Here is an 18,897-nt window from a genome sequence, read left to right as displayed (position 1 = left end):
GGAAATGCATTCCCCAGTGTGTGAAGGGAGGCAGTGATGCAGGTGCTGGGCTGCTGGGCTCTGACAAAGCTGCTGTTATCACTTATCTACGATGGGTCAGGTCCTCCAGCATGATAAAGTGGGATAAAGCCCTTGGAGCAGGGCCAGGGCATGCTAGTGCCTGTGTTTTGCCAGCAATCTGTATTGTCTCATTAGGCTGCATTACATTTGGAGATACCATGACAGACAGGAGAATTGTCTTCCTGCTGAGTGAGGTTAAGCCTGCAGGGCCGAGTGTGTCTCTGGTGCAACGCCAGTGCCTGCAGAGGGAATGGACACATTAGCTCCGTGAAGCTCTTCAATCCCTCCCTGCTCTCCTTTGTCACTCAGGGTAGTTAACAAATGTTGCTTGAGCTAAAAAGTCAGAGAATGGTTTCCAGCCCCAGAGCTTCTTCTGCAGCAGGGACCTGCCAGAAATTCCAATCCAGGGACAAGCAGACCTGGAGCCTCAGACCTAGTGAGATGTTGGGGGCTTGTCCTTCTCTTCACCCCCACCTTCCAGGAGAGGTCTGTCTGAGTACCTGCCCAGTTTGGGTGTCCAGGGCAGAGCTGTGCAGTCCCTGCAGCAGATCTTGGTCTCTGGGGTCTGTGGGGCCCAGCAGACAGCTTGGGTCAGGCAGTGCCCCTGCTCTGTGGCAGAAGAAGGCTGAGCATGCACTCAGGATGGTGGCATGAAATGTCCATCCTCAATGGGCCATTGCAGCACTGGGACATCCACAGGAAGGATTATGCAAACATCAATGGGAGTTTGGGAGTTTTGACAAGTTCTTAGTGTGTTTAAGAGTTGCCCTGGCTTTGTTGAAGACCCCCTGATGTTTGCTGCTCTCTTCTTCTTGGCCCTGCCTGTGTGGGGTGTGTGCACTATGTTGAAGCACTTGTTTATTTTCTGATCCAGACACCAGGGCTTGTGATATCATTTGTTTTTGCGTTGTTGATTGTGTTCCAGTGCATGAGGCCATGGTCTGGCTGCAGGATGGTCTGGGTTAGGTTGGGTTGGGCTTTTTGACCTCAGGCAAGCCTGAACCCCACTGTCCCTATTGGTTTTAAAATTTTTGTCTGGCTATTGTTTCTGAGTCCAATCGTCTGACCCAGCAGAACCATCTCTGCAGTCAGAAGAAATAATGGGTAAATATAATTAGCAATGTCAGGCCCAGGCAGTCAAACAGCAATCAGATGGGTGCAGATGGCTCTTGGAAGCATGATCTGTTCCTCTGGCTTGAGGCCATCTGCTGCTCTTGAAGGAGGGAATTGGAGACTGAATCGAGTCTCTCTTAAATAAACTTCTGAGTAAAGATTAATTTATTTCCAGTGCAATGAACAACATCAGATTGCTCTAAAGGGAGTTGTAAAGAAAAGGATCTTAACAAGATATTGACTGTCACCCTCAGGTTTAGGCACAGCTTCATCCTGTTTCTAATAATTTTTTTTACTCTAAGCAGGGGCTTAACTGGGCTCTGTGAATGCAGTGGAATCCCAAAGTGGACCTGTCGGGATAAACCAGGCACAGCACCAGTTTGGTAAACGTGGCCTGGCCAGCACGAGCTGCTGCCCCTCCCTGGGGTGACACGCCAGTGGCCACGCAGCTCTGTGCTTCATCCTGCCCTGTGCTTCATCCTGCCCGTGGGCTCTGAGGGCCGATGTCTGGAGGGCGTCAGCCAGAGCAGCCTCGGTGCGAGCAGGAGACTTCTTAAGCGCCAACGAGCCTGCTGTGAACCCGGGCTGGAGCAGGGCAGCGGGCCTGGCTCCGTACTCAGCCCGGCACCGATCGGAGCTGGTACCGAAAATCTCTCTGCCCGGGCTGGCCGTGCCCCGTGGGCGCCTCCCGCGGCCGAGGGAAGGCCAGCGATTCCCGGCGGCGACGGCAGGGACCCCCGGGCTCTGCCCTGTCGGGGGGCTCTATCGCGGTGCACAGAGATGGGGCGGGGAGCTGGGGAGGGACCAGCGGTTGTGCGGGGAGTCCGGCGGGCTCTGCCGGCGGGGGGGGCGCTCCCGCCGCCTCCCCGCCCCCGGGCGGGACCGGCCTCTCCCCGCTGCCCCCCGCCTCCTCCGGGCGGGGAACCCTGCGAGTGGCGGCGACGAGCACCGAGCAGCGCTGTCCTGCGGGGCCGGAGCGGGCCGGGCAGCGCCGCACCGGGAGGGCGCTGCGGGGCCGAACCGGGCCGGGCGCTGCCCGCGGTGCTGAGCGGGACGGGCGCTGCCCGCGGTGCTGCAGGGGCGGCCCGGCCCGGCCCGGGCACCACCGAGTCCCCCCGGCAATGGGGGCCCGCGCCGCCGGCCCGGGGGGGGACGGCTACAACGAGGCACTGCTGCACAAGGTGATGGGGATGGGGGCACCCGGGAGGGGGCTGAAGAGGGGGGAGAAAGGGCAGCGCTCCTGCTTGAACTTCCCGACAAATTCCGTCCCTCTGCCTTCCTCGCTCCTCGTCTCCCGGTGGGGTCCGTCTCTCACCCTCACCACGGTGCGGCCGTGGGGGTGCGGCGGCAGCTCTGTCCCCCCTGTGGGCATGGGCAGCCTGCAGGGATTGGCCCCGGTCCCAGCACAACCTGGCTGATGGTAGGCAGGGGGGTGGCAGGATTCGGCGTGTTTGGGAAGCCAGGACTGCTGGAGCGGGGCCAGCCCCGCGGCACAGCCCGCAGCCGCCCTTCAGCCGCTCCCGCTGTCCTGGCAGGCTCAGGGCGGGTCGGGGGCAGCTGAACCCCGGGGCTCTGTTTGCCAGAAGGAGATTAATGAGCTGGAACTTTCCTGCCATGAAATAGCCGTGTCCCAGAGACGTCCATTCCTGCCCTTCTTGCTTTGAAATCCTCTTTTGCAGTATTGCTGGGACTGTGTTTTTGTAACTCCTGGGACTGTGTTTTGTAACTGCAATGGCACGGAGGGTGGTCAGGTTTGGTGGTGTCCCTGCAAGATGTGGGGTGCTCAAGCTTTGCTGTGGGGACAGCAGCAGCAGGGATTTTGCTCTCTGCAGTCAGGCACTGCCCTGCAACTCCTGGAGTGATGGAGGAGGTGCTGATTTATCACAGATCCACCCATCATTCCTTCCTGCTGTCCTCACACTGCTTTCCTGCAGTCCCCAGTGACTGTGCAGGAACTGCCACCCTCGGGAAAACCAGGGATGGGACAAGACAGGAGAAGGGCTGGGGTTGGGGTTCTGTGGATCCCTCTTCACAAATCCCAGTCTGTTCTGTATCCTGCTGTACTCAGGGCAAGGTGCCCAGCCCTTGATTAGTAGAAAAATATCAATTACTAGCAGTTCTCATTTCTGTTGTACATGGAATACATAGAACATGCCTCCAGGGATGACTTGAGAAACTTTGATTCTTTGCAAAGCCTTAACTCTCTCTTCTCCATGAAGCAGCTGCAGCAGTTAAGGAATTACATTGGTGGAAATGAGGCTCTGGGCAGAAGACCTGCCCAGGCAAATAACCATTCCAGTCCCACATTCCCTGCTGTTTCCCTTGATATTTTTCTGCCTCCCCTGGCTGGGCTGCTTGTCTTGCAGAAACAAGGCTGCTCTCACTCCAGGGAAGTGAGGCAGCAAATACCTCACTAGATCTTGTGTCTGAGCAAGCAATCACGTTTCAGATGTGTTGAAAAACCTCAAGAGAGCTTTGCAGTCTGGAGGCAAGGATTAAATGATTTCTAGTTGGTGGCTAAACCCAGACCTGGGGAGGAAATGGGCCCGGAGCTAACCAAAGCAGGAAGAGCAGAGGTTTATTCTGGGCTGTTCCAGAGAAGTTTTGCTTGATACAAAATGATGAATTCTGCTCTCAGGTGGTTTGACCCATTGCCAATTCATTCTTCCTCCTCTGTGATTCCTGGGTCCATTAGCTGGAGCAAGACCCAAAGGCAGAGGGATGTGTTCCTTGTCTATAGTTGATCCAAGGTGTTAACAGGGGTTGCAAACAGAGATCTCCTGCATTATCTGAGCCAGGTTTTGTTTGATGCACAGCCCTAGAGCTCATGTCTGCAGGGCTGACATATAACTTCTGCCAAGGCAAGGGTCCAGCCAGGCTGGCAGAGGGTTCCAGGCTCTCTCTCAAGCGGGTATAAGTGTCTTGGCCATGGTGAAATAGTGTCTGGGGAGGTGGGGACAGCCCTGAACTGTTCCTGTGGCACATAGCAGCTTCTAGCATCATCCAACTCCATCCCTGGAGTACTGCTTGGAGCAGGGGAAAGGCAGCACAATTTTATATAAAGAGCAGGTTAAAAATAAGTCTCAGGGACAGAGAGTCTCAGCTTGAGAGGCCACAAGAGTGGGGCAGTGAGGGGCTGAAAGCAGACATGTCTTCACCCTCAGACCTCTCCCAGTGCTATGTCCCACTTTAGCTCTGCAGGCAGCGGTGCTGGGGGACGTACACATTCATCACAAATTGTTGTGATAAATCCTGCTCACCTGGGCACAAACCTGTGGGTCTGGGGCTTCATCAACTCCCTGAGAGCAACACCAGAGCCTGTGGAGGGCACTTCTCCCTTCCCTGCCTCCCCTGACTGGGGTTTTACCCTGCCAGGCTTCCATTGGCTATATTTAGCTCAGGCCCAGGTTGTGCATGTTTAATCTTGAAAATGAGCTGGGAAGACAACCTCAGCCCACATGCACTGTCCCAGATCTCCCATTTGGCTGGCACTGGAATTGCACCCATTGCCTCCCTGTGCTGCCTTGACAGCCGTGCAAAACCTCTCTTCCCTCGGCAGGTTAGACCAAAATGTGTCTTTTCCTTGCAAGTATGGGAAGTTTGAATTATTTTGCCTTGTCCCTGCAGCCCATGCCGAGCCAGCAATGATTCTAACTGGAAGTGATCCATCCACATTAGAATTAGCCCCAAAACTAACTCAAGGTGTAGGGAGGGATATTTGCTCTTCCCCTAAGGCAGATCAGGCAGACAAGTCTTTTCAGGAGGGTCTTACAAGGTGCACCTGCTTTTCTCTGGCACTGTGGGGTGGCGGAGAAGTCAGGTTACCTCTGGCAAAGCACAGTTCCATCTCCACACCACCAGGCAGAGAGGATCAGCAGCACCAAAAGGAATCTTCCAACATTTTACTCAAGTTTCCCCTGAGAAAAACAAAAAGCAAACAAACCTACCCCCCCCCAAAAAAAAGAAGAAACAAACAAACAAACAAACAAAAGGAAACAAAAAACCCAACCACCAAAAAAACCTCTGAAACAAAAAACCTGGAGGGGATGAGAAGGTGTGGAGGAGGTCTGTCTGTGGCTGAGGATGGGGGAAGAGTCAGGACAGCTATGGAACTTTGTCTCTGGGAGACTTTTTACTATCATGACTCAGTCATGTCCAGCCTGAGATTTCAAGGGCTAATAAGCCACATCTTTCCTACAGTGGGCTTTTTGTTCTTGTTTTTTGTTTATTTGGTGACCAGCCACAGTGATTTCTACTGTGCTGTCCCTCCACAGCCCATGAGCTTTTCCTGAAGTCATTAGGAATATCTCTTGGTGGTTCCAGGCCAAATTTTGCTGTTATTATTAAGTCATGAAGCAATTCATGGGTTGTCTCTATTATGAATCCCATTTAAATTATTAATAGAGGAATCTGCCTTTTATACATGTTCTCTGTAAACCCTGGGCTCTGGAGGCTTTCTGGTGCTCATTCCAACCAGCTCTTCTCCCTCCATAATTAATGCTGTTCTCTGCATTAACTGCTCCCAAAGACAGCACTGCAGGGTGCACCCAGTCCTGTTGCACATCTCAGCATCAGTATTTTACCTGGAAACAGTATATAACACCAAATTATACAGCACTGAGGTGCAGGAGCCCCATGGTAATGAATTCTTGGAGTGCTTTCCTATCCAGCTGTTCCTGGGCATATCCTTCTCTCTGCACAGGGAAGAGTTCTGGGCCCTAGGGAAGAGCCAAGGAGGATTTGGGCAGGGAAATTTCCCCCAGGAAAGGGGTGAACCAGTTCCTCTGGCCCAGAGATTTCTGCCTCCCAACATTCCCCCAGTGCAAGCTCCCAGCTCACGCGGCTGCTCTGAATGTACAAGTGACCTGCAAAGAGCCCAGGCAGGGAGGAGGGAGAAATCTCTGCCTGCAGATCTGGGCACAGGTTGCTGCCTCTCAGCACACAGGCCTGTGTGGCAGCCTGCATCTGGCAGAGGTGCAGGGCTGCCTCCTGCCAACAGCTCTGCTCAGCAGGTCAGCTTTTCCCAGGACAGGTTCAGTGTTTGGGATGAGTTCTCCAAGGGAAAGTGCTGATTCACTGAGGCAAGCACTCACTGAAGTGTATCAGTGTGAGCACACTCCAGGCAGGTTGTGGGGTGGTGCTTTATGCAAGGCAGGATGCTGATTTCCTGCCAGTCCCACATCCCTGCATGGTTTGGGGTCCTCAGGTTCCTTGGCTTTTGGTTTCAGCCCACTTCTTTGGGATCTGTGGGGTGCAGGAATCTTGGCACCAGGGGCTGTGAAGCCCACATGGCCTCCCAGTGTATGGAATCAGGTCTGGGGCTGTTCAGGCATTTGATTAAACATTCCTTCACACTCACCCTGTGTTTCACAAGGGAAAGTGCAGGGCCTGAAGTAGTGCCAGGATTGGTCTCACCCCAGGGCACTTTGGGACAGGAGAGAGATAGGACCAGATGTGCACAGCGGCTCCCCTGCATATTGGGGAGGTACTGAAGCACCTTCAGGCTGGAGTCAAAGGACTGAAGTGTTGCAGGATGGAGCAAGGCTGCTGGAGCTGCACAAACACAAACCAAACAGAGGTAAAACAGATGCAGCCAAGTGTAGCAGAGGTGGATGCAGAGGGTGGGGAGGTTTAGTCTCAGCACCTTGCTGCCTCATTCCTGCAGTCTCAGGAGTGACAGGGGACCAGTAACAGAGGGGACACACCATGATTGCCAGAACTGCAGCTTCAGGAACACCCCTGTCCTGAAAGACAAAGCCCAAACCACTTCTAAGCCAGAAGGCTGGTAGCAGAGTGTTTATTTTAATTCGTGTCCTGTGAAAGGGTTGAAAGTGGCTCAGTTTCCTGAAAGGATGGGAATGTTTGCCAGTGGCTCTGTGAACAAAACCCAGATACCAGCAGAGGGAAGGGAGGGGTTCTGTGTGCACTGCAGGTCTCCCTTAGGTCAGGGATTTTGAGGGACACGGGTAGGAGCAGAAGGGAAGATGAGCTCCCCAGGGGTACCAGGGCCATGGGCTGGCAGTGTGGGAGCTGCTTAAGAGGTGACAGCTCTGACACCAGCACAGCTCCCTTGTTCTTTCTGCTCAGGGATGGGAGCTATCTGGGGTTTCCTATGGAGGCTGGAGAGGCAGAGGGACCCCATGACTTCAAACCCATCACTTTGCCAGGATGGAGTGCTGTGGGTCCCTGACATTAAGGCAGCACAAAGGCTGTGACCTGGTGAGGTTGTGTGGCTGTGGCAGCAGCTGTGTGCAGCAGCTGCAGGAGATGCTCTCTTTAGTAAACAGTTTTGGACTTGATCCAGTGACTCCAAAGTCCTCCCAAAGAGGTTTTCCAACAGGCCTGTGTGAGCCAAGGCTGCTTCTGCCCGGCAGCTTCCTGAGCTGGGGTAGGAGCTTCTCTCCTGCTCACTCTCCATGACAGGCTATGCTTTACTTTCCCTCCCATCTTTCCTCTCTTTGACTGGGTCCAGTGGGTTTCAGACCTGAAGCTCATCCCAGAGAGCATTTCATTAATTATAGAGATGGACAAAGGGGTGGAAATTCCTCTCTGGGCAAGTGGCAGAACCAAATATGACAGATCCAGGGGCTGGGTGGGTCCTTCTTGATCCTACTGCATTTGCTGCCACTTTCCCCCAGCACACCTACCCAAATGTCTGGCTCCCAGCTCCCCCATCGCCTGCACCTGCACTGATGCCTCTTTATGTGGTCCTTGCAGACAATCCTGGTTGGAGACAGTGGCGTGGGGAAGACATCACTGCTGGTTCAGTTTGACCAGGGCAAGTTCATTCCTGGCTCCTTCTCTGCCACCGTGGGCATTGGGTTTACGGTAAGAGCCCAGTCCCTGGTCCTTGGTCTGTGCACTCACCCTTGGGGAGCAGCTTTATCTGGGGAATCAGGATCTATGAATCTGTGGTAAGCACAAAGAATTGGATACTTTGCTTTGGTGCTGCTGGAGGAGGATTTTGGTTTTGCTGTGTGCTTCTTGGCATGCTTTGGACCACTGGGAGGGATGAAGGATGGGTAAAGTTCCATATTCCAAATCCCTTGGTGGGGCTGTGTCCGAGTGCAGCCTTGTGCTTCACACACAGAAAGCTGCCTTTGGAGCTGCCCTGCTCTGCCAGGGAGATGCCAGCCTGTGTCCTGCCTGTGTCCAGCCTGGGGCCCTGGCAGATGGTGACGGTGCTGGGAAAAGCACTTGGCTGCCATCCAGAGCTATTTGCAGAGCTGCTGTGGGGTCTCAAGAGGCTCTGATGTGTGTGTCCCCTCTCCTGGGCGAGCTCAGGACAGGCACAGTGCTTGGGACCTTACTCCAGAGAGACTGTCATCCCTTCAGCCTTGTGACAAAGCTGGAACTTAGCAAGGGGCTGGTACGTATGGGGATGCGATTACCCACAGGAATTTTCTTTTTAGTCCAGGCCAAGGAAGCAGGAAAATGTGGCCCCAGTGGTGATGGTCTGGGGCCAAGCAGCCCAGGGACCAGCAGCCAAGGTGCCTCTGCTGAGGGGCCTGAGCCATGGGCAGACAGAGGAGGCTCAGCCACACCACTGATCTCCTCCAGCTCCCGGCTGCCTTGTTTCTCTGGCAGCAAATGCCAGTGTGTGGAAGTGATGCTCAGCCAGGCATTTTTCCTGCCCAGCACAGTTTTCCATATCCTTCCAGCCCCCTCCTCATCTTGCTGCAGGGAAGCTCAGCCACTTCCAGGAGCTCCAAGCTACCAGCCTCCAGCTCTGGGCACTTTCCTGGCCAAAGAGCACATATAAACTATAAATCCCCCAGATGGGTCTGAGCGCAGTTACAGGACTGGAAATACAGGTTCTATTTCCCGGGGGGCAGAGGAGGGCTTGGCTGGTGCAGGAGGTGGATGCCATTCCAGAGGGCATCTCTGTCACTGGACCTCCTGCAACCACGTGTGGCCTTCACCTGGAGAGCAGAGAGGGGCACAGCACTGGAGCCCTGCACCCCTGGATCCCAGTGCTGTGAGCAGGGATGGGGGCTGCCCTGAGATTAGCCCTGATGTGGGAGAGATGACATGAGTTGAGATATTCCTGGGAAAATAGATTGGGGAGGGCTCAAGGCTCCTATACATGAAGTGATGCCTGTAAGGCTGAAGACTTCGACCAGATGTAGACATGGACTTATATGAGGTTTTAGGGGGTGGGGGTTTGGGTAACAAAACATCCCTCTCCAGGGAATTCTCCCACATTCCCATGCTTGGGCTTTTCCTAAATGAAGTGCAGTATGAGCTGGCCCCAGTGGCTGGTGTAGGATGCAGGGGGCTGCGAGCAGCCGGGGGAGCGGGAGGCCTGGCAGCCACCCCGGGTGAGGGGCAGGCGCCGGGGCACCGGCTCGGCTCGGCTCGGCTCGCGGCTCCCGGCTCCACGCTGCTCACCCGAGCCCATCTCAGCGCCGCTGGGGCTGCAGCAGAGGGGGCAAACTCCCACCCTGGGGTGGGCTGGGGGCTGGGAGGGACTGGGAGCTGCCATCCCCACTGTCCCGGCGTGGCACGGTGGGATTTGGTAGCGCCGGGGTGTCCATCCCCACACTCTGTGAGGGACAAGGTGACTGTTCATGTGCGGGGTGAGCTGTTCCTCCTCTCCCCACGCCCGTGTCCGGAGGGACGTGCCGGGGCTCTGCCCACTGTCCCGTGCAGCCAAGCCGGTAGCAAACCCCAGCACCGCGGGGTCCCCGCTGCGGGGGTGCAGTGGGACAGGTTCCCACTCTTCAGCCTCTTCCTCCTCCCCCCCTTGCCCGGGCTGGGCAGGGAGGCGGCCGGGGCACGGCCTCGGGGGTGGCATCGGCCGGGGAGGAGGAGGAAGAGGAGGAGGAAGGCGGGTGGGGCCGCAGCTCCCGCAGCTCCCGCGGCGCCGGGACTCGGCGGCTCCGCTCGGACGCGGCATGGGCGGCCCCGATGGGGCGGCGGGGAGCGAGACCCCGGGGGAGAGCGGGGAACCCCCGAAGAGCAGCGGGGATCCCCCTGCGCTGCCCCGGGATTACCAACTGTCCGGCAAGGTGGGAGGCGGCGCGGGGGGAGCAGGGATGGACCCTCCGAGCTCTGCCAGAGCGGAAGGTTTGGGTTCGCCCCCGGCTTGGGGGAGACCAGGAGGGGTTTAGGGTTTAGGAAGGGTCCCGAGGGCCGCCCGCTTCCTCCGCTGCTGCAATCGCGCCCAGGAAGCGGCCGCGAAACGGGGAAGAAGGCGAAGGAGGCGGTAGCCGCAGCTGATCCCCCCAGCCCTCCTCTGCCCCGGGAGCCCCCGATGCAGCAGGTGCCGGGATTGGGGTTTTACTTCCCGGGAGGTGGAGATGGGGCGTCCCTGTCCCGAGGGTGCCGTCTGTGCCCCGGGGGTGTCCCTGCCCGGCAGTGGCATAGGAGGGACCAGCTTCAGGAACAGGACTTTGGGGGGCTCCCGGGGGAAGAGGAGCGTGGCCGAACTCTGCCCCCCGAAAGCCCGTCAGACCTTTTCCAGGGCAAGGGGCTCCTGCCAGCCCCACAACAGTGCCCACCATGGCACAGGGCAGGGGGAGCAGGACCCCATCCAGGCCATCGCAGCACCCCAAAGGCTCCAAGGTGGGAACAGCATTTCAGCCCTGGATCCAGCCCAGGGTCCCCTTCACCCACACTGCAGCATGCCACTTATGAATGTCTCTGCACCCCTGCTAGGCCTCCTTCCTGAGTGCCCCCCTCTTCCCCACCCCAGCCCAGGCAAGGGTTGCCCCAGGAAGCACCTTCCTCATCCAAGCAGCTCAGGGGAAGCATGGGACTGATGAACCTTTTACCCCCAAAATTTAATATATAGCCTCAGGCTGAGCCCAGCACTGATGGTGTCAGCCCCGACACCCCCTGCTCCCTCACTGAGCCGGTTCCAAAGTGGTCCTGCACGCTGTCACCTTCTCTAAACTGCTTTTATTCCTTTGCCTTTATCCTCCCCTCTCTGACTCCTCTTCATGGAGGGCAATTTCCATGTTTGAGGGAGAAAAACAGTTTTCAGCTTGGTCTAGAGTGAGGTGGAGGCAGAACTGAGCAGTGTCCTCAGCTCCCCACAAGTCCTGGCGAAGGATTTGGCCAGCAAAGTGGTAGCAGGAGGCAGAGCATTTCCAGCCACCAGCTTTGTCATTTGCTGTGCCATCCTGTGGAAGGTGGCCATGGCCCACAGGGGCAGCAGGGCTGCAGAGGTTTACTTTGCAAGCTCCAGCATCCTGTCAGGTGGGTATGCAGGGATGGACCTTCCTGCTGAAGTCCTGCTCACTTCTATTTTTCATAAGGGTGAAAAATGATGCAGTCAGGTTAATGATTGCTGGGCAGGAACAGGTTGCTGCAGGAAGGCAGAAAGAACACAGCATTGGGAAAGGCTGTGCTTATGGAGCCCAGCATTGGTCTTGGCTGCTCCCTGCCTGAGTCCAGTGGTGCTGGAGTGGCTGGAGAGCCTGGGCTGATCCTGTTTGCTTAGCAGGAGGGGAAAGGCACCATGTTTACTTTGGTGTCTGCAGCAGGCACTGACAGGGAGAGAGTCCCGGACACGCAGGGTTTGCCCAAGCCATGCATCAGCCCTTGGGCTGGGCACACCCGGGTCAGGGGCATTTGGGAGCTGTGGCTGGTTCTCTAGGAGCCTGCTGGGCTGGGAGATGGCCAGGGCGTGGCTAGGAGATATCTCTTCTTGCTGCAGTACTTGCTTTCACTCCAGCTCTCCCCCTCTTCCATGGCTGGGGGCTGCCCTGCTGCCCTGGGGCACTGCTTGGCCGCACCCTCAGGGGTCCCACCCACACCCAGCCCCCACGGGGCTTTCCAGACACATCGGGACCAGCCCTGGGGAGAGAAACGAAGGGAGAGAAGGAACTGGGGAGGGCTCAGCACCAGTCAGGGGTGCTGCTCCCTCCCTGTCCTGCTGACATCTCTCCCTGCGCCCATCTTGCAGGTGATGTTACTTGGAGACTCGGGCGTGGGGAAAACCTGCTTCCTGCTCCAGTTCAAAGACGGGGCCTTTCTCTCCGGGACGTTCATTGCCACCGTGGGCATAGATTTCCGGGTGAGACCACCACAGCTGCCAGCCCCTCGCCCCCCTCCACCTGCACCTTGGCCAGGACAGGGTGCTGGGCAGGGAGAATGGGGGTTTCCAGCCTCTGTACCCCCAATTATCTCCCAACCAGCTGCAGGTTCTTGCTGGAACCCTTCCACCCCTCCCTGGGAGAGCAGTAACAGACAGAAGAGCCCACTGGTACTGTTGCCTCTTACCTTTAAATCAGCAAAGAGTCTAGGTTTAGCCCATCCCAGCTGTGTTCATGGTCTGGGGGTGTGTGCTGGGAAGCCAGTACACTCCACCATGAAGGCCAAAGCCAGCAGCTGGGGGGGACAAACACAGGTTGCTGTAATTTTATGTCTTGAAAGGGCTGAAATAGGCTGCTGAGAAGTTGCTAGGGTTACTAGATTCTGTTTAAACCTCCACACTGCTGTCTGCTCACCAAATTTCAGCTGCAGGATCTTTCTAAGGGTGTCCAGGAAGGCACAGCTGTTTGCAGCACAGGGCAGAGCAGGAAGGAAGTCACGGGGGTGTCCCTGGGCAGGGCTCTGCCCACAGCCACCGGCACCTGTCAAGTGCGGTCAGAGCTTCCTCTGCCCCCGCAGCTGCAGCTGCTCCTGTTTGCTGCCACTTTTGCTGCCCTAGCTGTCTTTGGCTTTTGGTGGAACTGGGGGCTTGGTGATCAGGGGCTGGGGGAGAGAGATGGCTGTGGGTTTGGTTTGAAGAGGCCATGAGGCCTGTCCTTATAATAAAGTCATGAAAGGAGGAAAATCTGCTGTGTCCCACTGCTGGGCTTGATGCTGCTCTCCCCAGAGGTGTTGCCAGCCCGTAGGTGCCTGCTCTGCCTCGTGCAAGCATCCCCTCCAGCAGCTCATGGCTCACTGCTCTAGGTAATCTCCAGAGTCTCCTAGGGCATGTTTTTGTTTTTTGCTCAAATGCTGTCATCACCACATGGGCTGAATTTCCATTTCAAACAATTCCAGGCAACCAAATTATTTATAGGGGTCTTCTCTTTCCAGATTCCAAGTATGATTCTTTAGGAGTCTTAAAATAGCTTTTCAGTAGATTTGCTTTTCTTTTTTCTGGCCTCTGGAGAGAAGCCCCTGTGCTTCTGAGATGAGAATAGCGATTGCTTAAGCCTCAATAGCTGCCTTCCCAGCTCAGTTGGAAATGCTTCTTTCCTTTCCTGGTCCCAGCCCAGCCTGGCTGCAAACCTGACCCAGGACATTTCCTCCTGCCGTGCTGGATACAGCTGTGTGCTACATGCAGCCCCTCCAGCTCAGTGTTTTCTACCTCCTTTAAGAACCAAGCAAGGCTCCACCAGCAAGAAAACATGAGCAGAACATCCAGCAGCACCCAGTGCATATGCCCAGGCAGTTTGTAGCATCCAAACCCCTTAAATTACTGCAAACAGACTAAATTTTTAGTGCAGCAGTGGTTCCTGAGCACATGGAGCTGAAGAGTCGTGTCAGAAAGAGCAGGGCTTTTTGGTGAGCAAACATAAAAACGCACCAACCTGTTATTAATAAATGCAAAATTATGTGTGGTTCATCCATGCTTCCCCACTTCCGCAGCTCTGCCAACTTCCCGGGAGCTGCTGCAATCCCAGAGCTTCCCAGCAGGAGCCGGAGCAGGTCGGTGTTCCTGGGGCTTGCTGGGCAGCCAAGGTCATTAACTGACTCATTAGGGCACTTGGGAGCCAAGGACAGGGACTCTGGCTGTAGGAGATGAACGAGGCACTGGATCCAAGGCAGGCTGGGATCTTGCTGTCTCCTCTCCACTGATTCTGCTCTTCACTCTGCCTCGAGGGGTTGCTGCTCTGGGATGTCCCTGTAGCTGCCAAGCAATCAGGATCACGGTTTGTAGCAATGAAGCTTCGATGTCCAGCCCCACAGGCAGCCTTGCTTCTTTCCACTGGCCCAGGGAGAGCAACTGAGGGGCTGTGGAATGCCAGCTCAGTGCCAGGGCTGGCTGGCACATGCACATGCTTTGGGCTGATAAACCTGCTCTCCTTGTCTTCTGCAGAACAAAGTGGTGGCCGTGGATGGTGTGAAGGTGAAGTTGCAGGTGAGCTTTGGGAGGGGGGAAGAAACTTCCAGATGGAAACCCATCTCAGGCTGAGCGTGGTGGTCTGGCAGGGCTGGGAGCCACAGGAGCAGACCCAGCTCGGGGAGGTTGCTCTCCCTGCTCTCACCAGGGCAGTTTCTCAGCAGATCTGGGATACAGCAGGACAGGAGCGTTTCCGCAGCGTCACCCACGCCTACTACCGGGATGCCCAAGGTGAGTTTGGGGTTCAGCAGGGATGGGGAGACCATCCAGAGCACATTCCTGCAGTGTAGCAATGCCTCTGCCTCTTCCCCTCCAGCCCTGCTCCTGCTCTATGATATCACCAGCAAGATGTCCTTCGACAACATCCGTGTGAGTCCCACCGAGGGTTGGGGGAGTTTCTCCCAGGGCCTGGGAGCGCGGGTGCCCTGCTTGGCTGCCCGGCTGTTTGGAGCAGTTGGGAGCCTGCTTTACCTGTGAGCACTGGCTGTTCTGGCCAGACCCAGCCAGCTGGGAGCTCATCCCAGGGCACCTGGCTGGATGCTGCATGGCTGGGTGAGTTTTGTTTAAGGACACGGTGAATGCCTGAGGGAGAAAACATAGTTTGGGAAGGATGTGAACCACGGCTTGGGCTGTAGCCAGGAGACGGGGTGTTTTCAGGACTGCTCATCTGTGATGCTGGGATAATTCACGTGCCAAGAAAAGTCATTATCCCTGTCCTTGTGGGGGAGAGATGGGGGTGCTGAGGGGATGCGAGGGCTGAGAGGGAAGGGAGGGGGTGCTGAGGGGTGGGGGCTGAATTGGGAGGGACAGGAGTACCCTTCATCCCGACACAGTCCTGCTGCCCTACAGGCCTGGCTGACGGAGATCCATGAGTACGCCCAGAAGAACGTGGTCATTATGTTGCTGGGCAATAAGGTGTGTGCAGGGTCCCCGTCCACCCTGGGGTTTGCTGTGCTGTGCCGTGCCCCTGCCATCGCCGTGGCTGTGCAGGGATGGGGCTCTGCCTGCACCCTCTGCCGGGTTCTGCTTCTTTCTGGGCCCAGCCAAGCGCAGAGGTGGCTCCTCTGTCCCCGGAGTGGTTCCCCTGTCCCAAATGTCCCCAGGGTTTGGGGGCTCGGGGAGGGCAGTGTTCCCGGTAGCCAGCGGGTGGCAGCACGAGCCTGAGGATCCAGGTACGGGGTGCTCCTCGAACGAGATGCTTTGGTAGGGGATGCCCACCCAGGCCTGGATGCACCCCTGGACCTCAATAACCCCAAGCCCTAAAGGCCCAACAAGGTCCCAGATTCTCTCCAGGAGTCAAAGATGCTGCTGGGTGCCCAGTGCCCAACTGGATTTCCCCCTGGGACTGGATGTCCCCTAGATCCTGGATGATGCTGGGTACTTGACGCCCAGCAGGGTACCAGAGCCTCCCTGGGTCCTGGATGCTCTCAGGTACCGTCCCAGGTCTTCAGTGTCCCCAGGTCCCAGGTTCCCCCTGATATCCTCAATGCCACCAGGTCCCAGAAGCTCCACAGATCCCAGATTCTCTGGGCAGTGGATACTTCTGGATCCATGTTGCCCCTCGTTCCTGTCAGCCCCCTGAACACCCCACACTGCTGGTTTGCCAGATGCCCCAGGATGCCAGCTGCTCTGGTGTGTGGGGACATTTTTCTTCCCTTGGCAGGCTGATGTGAGCAGCGAGAGAGCTGTGAGGACAGAGGATGGAGCATCACTGGCCAGGGTGAGTTGTGCTATGGTCTAACCCAACTTAAGCCCCCCCAGACAATTTCAGGTCACTCAGGGTTCCCATGCAGCCGTGCCATCCCCTCTGAGTGCCCAGGCCTGCCTGGCTCTTGCAGGGCAGCACAGCAGTCCTGCAAAACCTGGGACAAGGCAGGGAGGGGGTGACCCTCAAGCCTTATCCAGGCTACATGGGTGATTCAGAGGGCCAGGAGGGCATCTTGGGGATGGCCACTGATGGGGTCGTGCTGCTCTTGTAGGAGTACGGAGTGCCTTTCATGGAGACAAGTGCCAAGACAGGCATGAATGTGGAGCTGGCCTTCCTGGCCATTGCCAAGTGAGTACCTGGGGCCAGGGCACTGAACAAGGAAGGTGTTCCCTGCAGCCCCACCACCTCCCACACCCCAGCACAGTGTGGGTAACACAGCCTCACCCCTCTAGGGAGCTGAAGCAGCGTGCGGTGCAGCCGCTGGATGAGCCCCACTTCCAGATCCACGATTACATCGAGTCACAGAAGAAGAAATCCAGCTGCTGTGCCTTCTCCTGAGGGTGGCCCAGAGGAGCTGGCAGGCCTGGGGGCCCAGGTGTGAAGCAGAGTGGGGCCCTATCCTGCCCTCAAGCACCGGAGGGAACCAAGCTCTGACAAGCCAAGGTGGATGGCACAGTACAGTGGAGCAGAGTGCATGAGGAGGGCCCTTGTCCTGGTGCCAGGATTCAGATCCTGCTGCCCTGCAGAGCAATGACCTCTGTGCCATCGTGGGAATCACTATGGTGTGGTGACTGCCAGCCTGGCCAGCAATCCATGGTGATCCATCACTTCCACCACATGAGCAGGGTGCAGGACACAGCCACACACCTCACTGAGGGATCCTTGGAGCAGCTGGAGGAGCTGTGCCATGGATGAGCCTCCCTGCAGCCCCCAGTCCTGTCCTCCCTTGCAGCTATTCCTGCTCACTGTGCTGCTGTTGTCCAACTGGAAGGGCCTGGTCCAGCCCCCATGTCCCTGGTGCTGTCAGGCTCTGGCTTCCCTCCAAGGAACTTCAGCTCTGTCCCCCCAGGCTGCCCCACACCCCAATGCCCACGCTCAGCTGTGGCTCCTCATTTCTGCGGTTGCTGCCAATGGCTTTTATCTTCCTGCTACCACAAATGCAATGATGTCCCCATTGTATCCTGGCTCTGCTCGAGGGAAGGGCTGGGATGGGGAAGGGTCCAGCCAAACCTGCTCCCTGCCCACACAGCTGGTGTGAGAAATAAAATTCCCCTGGGAGCATCTGAGCAATGCTTGGGGCACTTCTGGTACACACAGCAATTTGGAAAAACTTTGCTTCCCCCATGTTGTAGCCACAGAAATTAGAGAATTTATTTTTTTTAAAAAAAGAAAAGGCTTTTTCATTTCAATGCTTCCACACTGAACCATCTCCAACCTCAAGCAGGAGATGCCCATGATGGCATCACCTGGGGCGATGTTTCAGCCCTGCTACCTCCCAGGCCAGGCTGGGTTTCTCTCCTGTCACTGTCCATATAATACAACTATGCCTTCCTGCTGCTGGCAAATAGCAGCTGGAACCCACTTTCAGGCATCTTTCAGATGCCTGAGTGCCTTCAGCCAGCAAACTGCTCTGTTGGGCGCTGGTGGGGCTCAGGGACGTCCCTGGTGCTCAGCCCAGCTCTGTTGCTCCCTTGAGCACACTGTCCACTGCTCTGAGCAGTCAGATGGTGAATATTTGGTTGTGTAACTGAAGCATTGATGCAGAGAGCAGCTGTGGAGGGTATGGCACTGCACATAGGAGTCAGGGACTGTCCAGCACATCTGTCCCCATCAGCATCTTCTCTGGCTCTGCACCTGACTGCTTGTGTCTCACCTGCCCTGGTCCCTCCTTCATCTCTGCTCTGCCCCTGGGTCTCTCTTTGCAAGTTTACAGATTAAAAGCTGAGTATTTTTTGAGGCTTTGCATCTGCCTGATTGTTTATTGCGTGAGAAATCCCTGCCCTGGGTCTGCAACGTGGGAGGCTGCTGCACGCAGGCGCTGCAGAGCGGCCGGCCCGGGGCCCTGGGAGCAGCTGTGAGGAGGGGGGAGCACCCACGGCCCCTTCCTCCCTGCCTTCCTCCCGGGGGGGGCTTTCATTGCACATTTCAGACAGACCAAAGGTGAGAGGGGAAGAGTAAACATGGCCTGTTAAATTAAAACCAACCTCCTCCCCTGCTGTTCTCATGGTGCGGAGTCCAGCATTCCCCAAATAACTCCGTCTTCCCACCAATGGCATTGCTGCTGCCGCTTGGCTGATGTCTGCAAAAAAAATGTTGGATGGCTTCAACGCAAACAGACGTTGGCTCTTTTCATTTTCCCTCCTCCTGCCTGAGCTCCTTTAACTTCAAGATGCAAAGGGCAGGAGGAGGCAGCTGGGGCGCGACGGTCCTGCCTGTGCCCTGCCATCCCGCAGGCACTATTGGACCCAAAAGTAGCTTTGGCTGTTTCCTTTGCTGCTGCCTTTTTTCTTTATCTCGGTCCCGTGCTCCAACCAGCCCTGCTGGAGCTGGGCTTTGTTTCCTGACTGAGCACAGGGTACCCAAGATGCGCTCTGCATCTGCCCTTCCAAAAAGCTCACTTGCAGGGCTGTGCTGCTCACAGCCCCCTTACCAAGGGGACGGCTGTGCCACGGGCGATAGATCCCCTGTCCTGGGGCCGTACCACAACACGGCTTGCCCTGGTTTTCCCCTCCGAAGGCATTTGCCGCCGGCTGCCGTGGGATTCCTCTCCGCCGTTTTTCTCAGCGCCGAGCGGCCGCGGGCGAATGCTCAGCCGAGTGGAGGAAACAAATGAGCCCACCCTCCGCTCCCAGCTGCGTCCCACGGAGCTGGAGCACGGCCACGCCGAGCACACAGGGAGTTCTTCGGCCGCTGGGGTCCCTGAGCGGGGTTTTGGAGCAGAGCGCCTTGTGAG

At 56.7% G+C, this 18,897-nt stretch overlaps 1 protein-coding gene across 3 annotated transcripts; it reads left to right on the top strand.

Moving 5' to 3' along the window:
- Nucleotides 1-2,246: 2,246 nt before the first annotated feature.
- RAB37 (RAB37, member RAS oncogene family) lies at nt 2,247-17,900 on the top strand. Of its 3 annotated transcripts, XM_066565607.1 has the most exons (10): nt 2,247-2,354; nt 7,891-8,001; nt 12,086-12,196; nt 14,213-14,254; nt 14,401-14,467; nt 14,553-14,605; nt 15,086-15,151; nt 15,900-15,956; nt 16,216-16,292; nt 16,397-17,900. In XM_066565607.1, the coding sequence occupies exons 1-10, from the start codon at nt 2,295-2,297 to the stop codon at nt 16,500-16,502; spliced, it is 750 nt and encodes a 249-aa protein (XP_066421704.1). In that variant the 5' UTR covers nt 2,247-2,294; the 3' UTR covers nt 16,503-17,900. The 3 variants fall into 3 exon arrangements, with proteins under 3 accessions (XP_066421704.1, XP_066421706.1, XP_066421705.1); XM_066565609.1 differs by lacking the exon at nt 12,086-12,196; XM_066565608.1 differs by lacking the exons at nt 2,247-2,354; nt 7,891-8,001 and adding an exon at nt 10,062-10,184.
- Nucleotides 17,901-18,897: the final 997 nt, after the last annotated feature.

Source organism: Molothrus aeneus, chromosome 25 (assembly GCF_037042795.1).
Source record: "Molothrus aeneus isolate 106 chromosome 25, BPBGC_Maene_1.0, whole genome shotgun sequence".
In the NCBI taxonomy this organism is placed as follows: Eukaryota; Metazoa; Chordata; class Aves; order Passeriformes; family Icteridae; genus Molothrus; species Molothrus aeneus.
This window is presented reverse-complemented; position numbering and strand designations above follow the sequence as displayed.

Bases quoted from the DNA above. Each gene is read 5' to 3' on its own strand.
- RAB37 (XM_066565607.1), top strand. From the start codon at position 2,295: ATGGGGGCCCGCGCCGCCGGCCCGGGGGGGGACGGCTACAACGAGGCA. The intron at 15,152-15,899 runs GTGTGTGCAGGG...TTCCCTTGGCAG, and splicing joins TTATGTTGCTGGGCAATAAG to GCTGATGTGAGCAGCGAGAG. The intron at 16,293-16,396 runs GTGAGTACCTGG...TCACCCCTCTAG, and splicing joins GCCTTCCTGGCCATTGCCAA to GGAGCTGAAGCAGCGTGCGG.